General features: G+C 46.5%; 2 protein-coding genes across 2 annotated transcripts in view; one reads left to right on the top strand and one right to left on the bottom strand.

The window, feature by feature from the left end:
- Window positions 1–6546: 6546 nt before the first annotated feature.
- EPM2AIP1 (EPM2A interacting protein 1) lies at window positions 6547–8418 on the bottom strand. The gene has a single exon (XM_069084571.1). It carries the CDS (start codon window positions 8416–8418, stop codon window positions 6547–6549), a length of 1872 nt encoding a protein of 623 aa, XP_068940672.1.
- Window positions 8419–9013: 595 nt separating this feature from the next.
- MLH1 (mutL homolog 1) overlaps window positions 9014–10036 on the top strand; it is a 44444-nt gene continuing 43421 nt past the window's right edge. Inside the window, exon 1 of the mRNA XM_069084317.1 lies at window positions 9014–9430. Within this exon, the coding sequence (XP_068940418.1) occupies window positions 9315–9430 (116 nt within the window). The 5' untranslated portion in view covers window positions 9014–9314. The remainder of the gene's footprint in view (window positions 9431–10036) is intronic.

Below are 10036 nucleotides of genomic sequence, written 5' to 3'. Positions count from 1 at the left end.
ATAATGTCCATGGAGGTTTTTTTTGAGTGGTTTGCTATTTCACTCTCCAGTGGATTCAGGCAAACAGAGGTTAAGTGACCTGCCCAGGGTCACCCAGCTGGTGTCTAAAGCTAGATTTGAACTCCGGTCTTCCTGACTGAGCCACCTAGCTGCCTCCTGTGGCTAAGATATTGTAGATAAAAATCCTGCCAGATTTATGTATGGCCACATGCACTTTGAAACTGATTAAATTCCAATATCATACCAAACTAAATCTATTAAACTCATTTATTCAACATTCTAAATTGATATAAAATTTAAATTTATTGGTTACAAAAATATACTACCGCCACCATTCACTCCCCCAAATAAAATTTGACTTTTCATTCATAGCTGGAAAAATCCTGAGATGACTTCATTCAACCCTTTCATTTTACAGAGGAAGAAAGGGAGGTGGGGGGAGGAAGGGCTGGGGAGGGGGAATAAGTGAATTTCCAATTCAATAAACATTTATTAAATGCCTGTGCCAGGTGGCAGGTGTTGTGCTAAACATTGAATTGCCCAAGGTCACAACATAGTATGTAGCATAACAATAATAATAATGATCATAGGCCAGTGTTTGAATACAGATCTTCTGACTCCAAATCCGGGGGTGTTCCCATGATATCCCAATGCTTCCTTAGTCTTAAAGCTCTATTACTAGGAATACCTATTCTTTAGGCAGTTATAAGGCAAATTTTTGTTGGCTTCTCATAGAAATGGATTTGTTTATTTACTTGGTTACCAGCAAGAGTTTATGTTCTTAATTTAGAACTAAAAGAAACAATAACAATTACTATGGCTAGATATTATATAAGGGTAGGGTTGGAAGGACCAGTGAAAGCTTTGTACCTCCAAAGGTGAGACTATGAGAATATAATAGATTGTCAGAAGAGACCTGTCCCATCGGGGTTACAACCAAAGTATCTGTACCTAATTTTAGTCTCTAATTGATGTAATAATCTAACAATTTCAAAAGGTTGTTTTATGTGGAAAAATTAGGACACTAATACACTGTTGGTGGAACTCTGTGAATAGATTCAACCATTTTGGAGAGCAATCTGTAATTATGACCAAAGCTGTAAAATTGTTTATATACCCTTTTACTTAGCAATATCACTATTAGCCAAAGTGTTCAGGGAGAAAGGGAAAGAACCCGTATGTTCGAAAAATATTTGTAGCAGTTTTTTTTAAATTACTATTATGGCAAAGAAACTGAGAAGATGCCCATCAATTAGGGATTGGTCAAAAAAATTTGGTATATGATTGCGATGAAATGCTAGAAGAAACGGCAAGCAGGTTGATTTCAGAACAATGTAGAAAGACACCCATGAAATAATGAACTGTGAAATGAGCAAAACCAAGAGAATGCTGTCTGCAGTAACAGCAATATTGTTCAAAAAACAATTGTGAACAACTAAGGTATCTTGAGTATTATAAATATTCAAATTAAGTATGAAGAACCTGTGAAGGACGATGCTATCCACCTCCAGAGAAAGAACTGAGAAATACAAGTATGCATAGCAACATATGTATATATAGTCACACGTTTATGTCCAATATCTCTATTTCTATATATACACATATGTATGTCAAATGGTAGACTTCGCTAGTGCAAGGGGGAGAGGGAAGAAGACAGTTTGGAACTTAAAATGTAACCAATTAATGTATTTTTTTAGTAAAGAAAAAGGTGAAAATAAGGCTGTTTTAAAATCTCTACCCAGATGATTCAGCTATTCTCAACAATACAACGATCTAAAATAATTCCAAAGGACTCATAAGGAAAAATCCTATTCACCTTCAGAAAAAAACATCGATGGAGTCTGAATGCAGATTTTTTTAGATCGGTGTTCTTTTTTACAAAATGGCTGACATGAAAATCTGTTTTGTCCGAGTGCACACATATAATCTGCATCAAAGTGCTTCCTTTCTCAAAGAGGAGGGATGGAATTGAGGACTCAAAAATTATTTTAAAATGTTAAAAAATTGCTTTTACATATAATTGAGAAAAATAAAAGCATTCTTTTTTAACAAAAAAAAGGGGGGGAATAAATTCTGTGCTAAATGCAAAGGACAGTCACCAGCCTCCCCAACACTGCTGCAGAAAGACATTAAGAAGACCTTTGTAAATTCCAACTCGGATTCTGAGACTCATCAATCCCTGCAGTGTAGGAGGCAGCCCCAAATCTCTTCTCACAAAGCTTCCTAACCAGCATTTCTCTCCCTTATTGTTCTCTCTGATCAAGATTCTCTAGGGTCAATAAACATCCAAAAAGCCTAAGACTTCACTTATTCTAATTGAAGATTTCCCAGGCCACAGAAAACAACCTCCCACCCCCTTCAGTCATTGTGTAGTGAGAATCTCCCAGTTGGGTGATCCTGAAATTTAAGCCTAATTATACTTTAAATGTCTGCTTGCACCAATCAAGAAAAACAATTAGAGCAAATTTAGGGTCGGACCCTAAGGGCTTAGAAGTAAGAGTAAAAAAAAAAAAGCAATGATGAAAAGCAAGACTTGTTTTAGGAAACAGGATGCTCCCAGATGGTCTGATTTATGAGAAAGTTCAGGAAAATCTATCAATTTTTCTTTCCCCCAAAGAGCCTGAAAACTTAATTTTATCGCACTGCCCGAAATCCTACCAATTGGATTCCATTGGATTTTAAACAAGCAGGCTCCTGAAAAAAATGTAAGTAGCAGCTGTGCCCAAGAAAGAGGTAGGATTTTCCATCTCATTCCAAGAGCTGACCTTCAGAACACAAGCTGCTTTCTCTGGCTCATGTTAGTTTTAGTCCCTAACTCATTTGACTGTCTTCAGATTTCCAACCGACAACACTTAATCTTAACATACATAGTAAAAACAGCCCTGTCTCTACTGTGGAAAGAAAAAAATCTGATGATTTTTCATCTCACAATCTCATGAAATTAAAAAAAAATCAAGACATTTTATATTCACATAAAATCTCCAATATATTAATTCTACCAAACCTTAACTTCAGCTCAGTGTTAGAAAAAAATTCAACAATTTGGTGTGGTGGAAAAGGCATTGTCCATGGACCCCACCTGGGAATCTACAAAATGAGGTTGAATTAAGTGGGGGTCTCTTCCAGCTTTGGGGCCTCATATAATCCCAAAGTAGAAAGGGCTGGCTTCTTTTACAGATTAGAAATCAAAGCCTAGGAACATTGTGACTGAAAATTCCCAGAAGTTGTAGGTATCAAGGGAGTTCTGGCTCCGGGACTACTCCCACTACCTTAGAACGTCAGACAAGGTCATTTCGACCAAAACAAAGTTTTGGGAGTTCGAAGGATTCAGTAACTTTTTAGAGCTTAAATGCCTCAAGTGTGTAGAAATTTCAATTACTAGATTGTGTCTAAGTACAGATTTCCATACACAAACATCCCAACAAAGATCGTTGTATTGCATTATTTGCTCTGTGTTTCATTTAGGCACAGTATTATAGGTAACAGATAATATAGAATCAATCAAATAATATGCAAATTGATTTGCAAAAAAATACAAAAAACAAATACAAGGTAGTCCACTTTTCATTCCTTGGTCTACTTTACTCTGAGCACACAAGTGCCAGAGACCTAGTTTGCTTGTTTTTACTGGTGCCGGTGATTTCTTCTGAGAAGGAGGTCCCCAGGCCAATCCAGCACCCATTCTAGCACCTTAGTCTTGGAAAGTTCCCTTAGAAAGTGAGATGGCCACTCACTCTCTGCCAGTACAAGTCAGGGGTGGGATTTGAACCTTCTCCCTGGTTCTGAAGTCTGTATTCTATCCAGTACAATACTGTCTTGCTAAATCTGTCAGCTTAAGATAAAGACTGGAATCTCACAAAATGCTTAAAATTTGAGGCAGAAATCGAGGCTGTAGGAAAAAGCCTTAAGATTACAATCTTCAAAATGTGAAAGCTATTTTCTTTTCAAGTGAGGCTCAATTAAAGTGTCCATGAATTGGAAAGACACTAACACCATCTTTAGGGAATGTTTTCAAAATAAATTTGCTAAATTATAATATTTAAGTCAAGCAGTAAAATAGGATGCAAATTGGATTGCAAGTTTATAATCATATGTAACTAAAACTTTCTGTTACTCATGAAATTATAAATTTAGCCAGTTTTTAAAGAAAACTTTCTAAAATATATTACTCACTTCCTTACTATCTTAAACAGACTATTTGGGCATTTCTTGATGAATTCCAAAGGGACATGATGGTTTAAAGAACTGACTCCTAACCTCCCTAAGCTTCAATTAACACCCAAATAAAATCTTCTACAGGAAGAATCCCCTCCCTCTTAATTCTAGCACTTTCCCTTGGCTAATTATGTATTTATCCCATACTTGGCTAATTTGTATACACTTATTTGTATGTTGACTCCATTAAAACGTGAGTTCCTTGAAGGGAGGACCAGTTTTTCCCCTCCTTTTATATCCCCAGGGTTTAGCAGCGATTTGCAAGTAGAAAGTACTTAATAAATCTATTAAATGTATTAATAGAATCTTATCTGTTGGTTGGGGTATGAAGGCCACTTTGTGAAGTGCTTTCTTATGTGACCATATTGCCTAATTCTAAAATGTGAATTTTAAAAACCAATTAGGTTGATTTAAAAGTGTGTCTTTTAAGAGTATCCCACAAAATATCTTTGATCTAAAATAGTTTGGCTTGGGCTGCCTGAACTTTGTGAAATCACCCTTGGATTCTCAAGCCTCTCCACACCCACACCCCCCCCCCATTTTGGATGGTTGGGGTTCTTGAGGACCTAAGTGGTTTTATTATTTTGCAGGTTGATATTTTGAGGACCAGCCTGTACATCCCCCCAAATGCAGATCCAAAACTGAGGGGGATAAATAAGCCCCCTGCTGTCCAGCTCCTCTAAAGGGAGCTATGCAGAGGCCACAATGTATGCATGTTAATATGGGAGGACATTTAAAGTGTCTGGGCTTTATTAGTAAGCCCTTTAAGACCCCAGGATCACCCTCAAGTCCCAACGGTGCCGCATAAATAAAGAGACCAGAAAACTTTTAATGCTTTTATTAATAACACTGAACATCAATACAACCAAACTTGCTTAGTTATTACATTTAATTTCAACACATACAGTATTACAACAATTTTTCAGTCACTGGAGTCCACAAAGATTTTGTCAGTCCACTTATTCTCATTCCCTTTCCCTCTTCCATGGCAGCAGGAGCGTCTTCCATTCCTCTGGTTCCATTTCCAATGCAGTCTTCCCAGATGTCTCTGTGTTCTTCATTCTCCTCCTTCTTAGCTACATCAGAACAGTCCATTGACATTCATTAGCTAAAGCTTAAACCATCCCCCCAAATTAGACATTTAGATTGACTCCGAGTTTTTCACAATTACTTATAATATCACGAACATTTTTTAAACACTTTTTTTGTAAAAAATAATACTTTGAGAGTATGTGGCGAGGCTGACTTACGTTTCAAAGTAAAAAAAAGCTGTGTGAGATGAAGCTATTTTTATTCAAACACTACTACCTCAAATGAACACAGCATATGCGAAAATGCCTTGGATTTATGAATGAAAAAATGTTTCCAGCTGTGAACCTCCTACGCACTTTCCAAATGAGAATTCCTTACTCGGAGGTGCCTATTCTTCCATGAACTATATACAGGATGACAAGTGAGGGAACAGTCACCTCACTTTATGTGCCTTTTTTCTAAAAGGGAAGAGAAAGGACTTTCTAGGAGTCCAGTCTCTGAGTTTAAAATCTCTGGCTAAGTTGCAGTGTTCACGTTTTCCATTGGCCTCTAAGAGACCAACAGGAAAAGTGACCTAAAAATTAACTACACGAAAATAACAAAAGGGCTCTTCTTCGTCCTCATTATGAAAAATTAAGACCCTTCTGTACACACCAGGTAAATGCAATCGGTGATTGGCAACCAGCAATATCAAACTTGACAAGATTTGAAGCTCATTCTATACCAGCATTTGTAACCCTCCTCAGATACAAGTCTTGGATTCTCAACCCACAACACTTCATCTTAATGTACATAAGTAAGGACAGCCCTGACTCCACTGGAAAAAAAAAAAATCTGGTGATTTTTCACCTCACAATCTCACGAAATAAGAAAAAAAAAACCCAAAGACATTTTATATTCAAATAAAACCCCCAATATATTAATTCTTCCTTGTACGGTTTTTGCTAAGGTAATACTAAGTTTTGGCAAAAGTTTAAACACACTTTTAAAAGACCAATATCACAAATTTTAAACCAAATGCTTGAGAGGGTTAAGTTTCAGCACAGTGAAAATTACTTTCTAATTAAACAGTTAAATTGTCACAACTACCACTATTACTTTTTTTTTTTTTTTTACGGTTACAGTGAAAACTAAACAGAAGAGAAAAACATAGATTAGCTTCACATTTTGCCACAGGAAAAAAAAAAAAAGTCTGTTCCCTCTCTGCAGAAATGAAGCGGGTGTCTGGAGCAGTCCCGACACCCGGGAGGCCAGCGCCTGGTGACTCTGGGTCACCTTTGGGTCACCTCGGGCCGGCGCTCAGGCCAGGGAGCGGCTCCGGTAGCGCACCAGGTCGTCCAGGCGCGGCTCGAAGTTGCTGGTGGCGATGCGCAGCAGGGCGTGCAGGTGCTCCTCGGAGGTGAGGTGGGTGAGGCGCGCCTGGTGCTGCAGGAGGTAGCTGTACGCCTTGTCGGACAGGCAGCTGCTGTCGAAGAGCGAGGCGGCGCGGTAGGTGACGGCCTGCAGCTCGGTGTAGCAGCCAGGGGGCAGCCCCGCGTAGAAGCTGCCCAGGGTCTCCTCGCGGTACTCACTGAGCAGGGTGGAGCTGGACTTCATGCGGATCAGCTCCTCCTGGATGTGCTGCGGGGCGTTCTCCACGGGGAAGCTGAAGGGGTCCGCGAACATGTCCAGGTCGCGCTTGACGGCGCACAGGTCCTCGAAGTTCCTCTGCAGCTTGCCGTGCAGCCGGGCCAGCGCCTCCTGGTAGCGGTGGGAGGCCAGCACCTCGCGGCCAGTGTGGCCCTGCTCGTCCAGCTGCTCGCACAGCTCGCGGCTGGACGGGAAGAAGGTGAGGTCGCCTTCGCTGAGGTGGGTGCGCAGCATCTGCAGCTTGTCGGAGAAGGCGCAGATGTGATCCATGATGGTGAAGGCGAAGGTGCCGGGCAGGCGCAGCTCGTTGGCCACTTCCGCCAGGTGCGTCTGCATGTCCACCAGGAAGCTCAGGTCGCAGAGCCAGTCGGGGTCCTGCAGGAGGTCGCGCATGTCGCTGCTGCGGGGCTTGCCTGACTCGGTCAGGAAAACCTCCAGATCTCGGCGCAGGTGGAAGACGCGCTTGAGCGCCTTGGTGCGGCGCAGCCAGCTGCCTAGGCACAGCAGGTTCACGTCGCCGCCGTGGCTCTGCTCCGCGTCCTCTATCAGCATCTTCAGGCCGATGCTGCGGGTCCCGCGCGTGCGCAGCAGCGCCAGCCAGCCGGCCACCACGTCCACCACCCCGCCCACATCGAGCTCGCGGGAGCCCATCAGCTGCATGTGCAGCAGGCCGGCGCAATGCGGCAGAGGGGTGTGCCCCCCCACCGCCCCGCGCGCCTCGGAGGCGCGATCCTGCAGTACCTGCACCAAGCCTCCATGGGGGTCGCTGATCCAGCTGGAGCCCGTGGAAGCCACGCCCACCAGCTTGTCCCAGGCCAAGCCGGAGCGCGCCAGGGCCTCGTTGAGGACTTGCTCGACATGCCCGACGTGCGGCCCCCCGTGCAGGTTCACCACGGTCAGCAGCTCCTCGTCCACATCGTAGTCCTGGTCCACCCCACGCACGAACACCATCAGGCGGCCTTCGGTGCCCACGAACCCCTGGTCATCGAACGCCAGCGAATAGGCCTGGAAGGTGGGTCCGCGCGCCATCAGCTGCCCCTGCAGGTTGCGAGCCAGGCCGAGGGTCTTCTTCGCCATGCTCTCGGGGGACAGGTCCACCTCATCCAGCACGCGGCAGTGGTCGGGCAGCGTCTCCCGCAGCACGGACTCCAGACAGCGGCGGACCAGCCTGGCTTCGGCCCAGTGGCGGCCGTGCAGCGCCAGCAGGTGCGCGACCCCGAGCCCAGCGCGCGCCGCCCTCTCCTCGCGGGTCATCGCCACGGCCGACATCGCGTCGCCGCGCCGCAGTCTCTCCACCAGCGCCGCGCGTTCCCCGCCCGCCGAATATACCTCGTAGTGCTCGTGCTCGGCTTCGTAGTGGCGCCTCACGTCGCGCTCGCGGGTGGCCACGATGGGGCGGCGGCAGACCAGGCACTCGGCTCCTTCTCCGTCGTCCCGCTCCACCACCAGGTAACGCTGGGTCCACTCAGACCGGAACACATGCTGCTCCTCGGGCTCGGCTCGCCGTCTCTTGGGAGTCGCCCACATCTTGGAGAAAGCCATCGCTGCTAAGTGCCGCAGAGTTCAAGCGGGAAGAGTGAAAAAGAGCGCGGAGACAAGAGAGAGGAGAGGAGAGAGAACAGGAGAGCAAGGGAGGGGAGAGGAGAGGAGAGGAGACGAGAGAGGAGAGGAGAGGAAAACTAGTTTCGTCCGAGTCCGCCGTCGAACTGAGGAAAACCCGGCAGGTGCAGGGGAGAAAAAGACTACTAGAAGCCCCGCCGCCCGCTTCTGATTGGCTGCGCTGGCGTGGTGATTTCTTTAACTTTAGAAAAGAGGGCCGGACCAATGGGATGGCGCTTGCGGGGCACCTGCTCCGCAGCTCAGCCAATGGGAAGAAAATTGAGGCGGTCTCTTGATCTTCTCTGCATTTGGGGGCGATCAGGAGACCGTTGCCAATAGCGATAGGCATCTGAGAGGTCCAATCCAAGCGCTGTTGCCACACTGCAGAGGAAAGTCCCTTCAGACTACAGCGGAGGATGAGGAAAACCGGAAGGTGGAATGTGACCAAAGCTGAGGAGGTGATTGGCTGGGACAGTCGTTTATTCTTACGGATCTGCCTGGCACCCCCAAACTAGGCGGAGGGGATTGGTTGAAAGTGGCGAGTATTTGCATGGGGCGGTGGGAGGAGAAGTGAAGCTGAAGTGATTGGCTGAGAGAAGTACTTTAGCAAAGATCTGCCTGGTTTCCTGAAGGAGGAGTCAAGGATTGGTTGCGAGGGGCCTTTTTTTTTTTTTTTTGGCTTAACTCACCCTAGTACCAGAAGCTGGGACGACGGTGATTGGCTGACAGGGGACTGTATTTACTTAAGTCTGCCTAGCTCCCAAGCTCCGACTGCTGTGATTGGACAAGAGGGGCATCGTTGAGTCGCTGTTGCGGGCCAAGTTTTGGTCGCTGTCGTCATGGCCCTGGTGGCGGGTGTCATTAGGCGTCTGGATGAAAAGGTCGTGAACCGTATCGCCGCGGGCGAGGTCATCCAGCGTCCTGCCAACGCCATCAAGGAGATGATCGAGAACTGGTAAACGGGGCGGTGGGGGAGGGGGCTCGGGGGAGGAGAGGAAAAGAAACGTTCCGCATGGAAACTTTAGTGCGCAGGCGCACTCCTACTTCCGCGAAAACTTGGGCGCTTGGCGTTTACTTGCACGTGGTCGCTGCTGGACGCGAAGGGTCCCCTCCCCCCAGCGCCCCGAAATAACTGGATCTCTAAGCGTCTTCCAGGAGGAACGTGGGGGCAGTGCCTTGGTTTCCCCCTTCATCTGTGACCGGCAGAGAGGGGCAGCTGCCCGGCCCTAAGTGCCTGTTCTGCGGGGCCGCCGCCAGGCCTCGCCCAGGAATCCCCCCCCCCTCCGGCGGGGCTTTGGGCCGGGAAAACCCCCCCCCCCCCATACATCCCCCGGGGGGGGGGGGGGGGGCAGCAAACGAGGCTCGGTGGTGACGCAGCGGGCCTTGCTGGAGGTCTGGCCTCCCTCTGTGGCGTGGGGCCCCCAGAGCGGGGCCTTGTGGGCCCGCGGCCCAGCGTCCAGCCGCCTTGTCCTCTGCTGTTTAAGCTGCTCTCCCTGGGCGCTCGTGAAAGGCGGTTCTAACGTTTGTTTTTAAATCTGAGTCCCGCCTTCTCTGCCTCCCC

Source organism: Petaurus breviceps, unplaced genomic scaffold, assembly GCF_028583685.1.
Source record: "Petaurus breviceps papuanus isolate PSGF00001 unplaced genomic scaffold, PetGlider_PUasm1.0 174, whole genome shotgun sequence".
NCBI lineage: Eukaryota > Metazoa > Chordata > Mammalia > Diprotodontia > Petauridae > Petaurus > Petaurus breviceps.
This window is presented reverse-complemented; position numbering and strand designations above follow the sequence as displayed.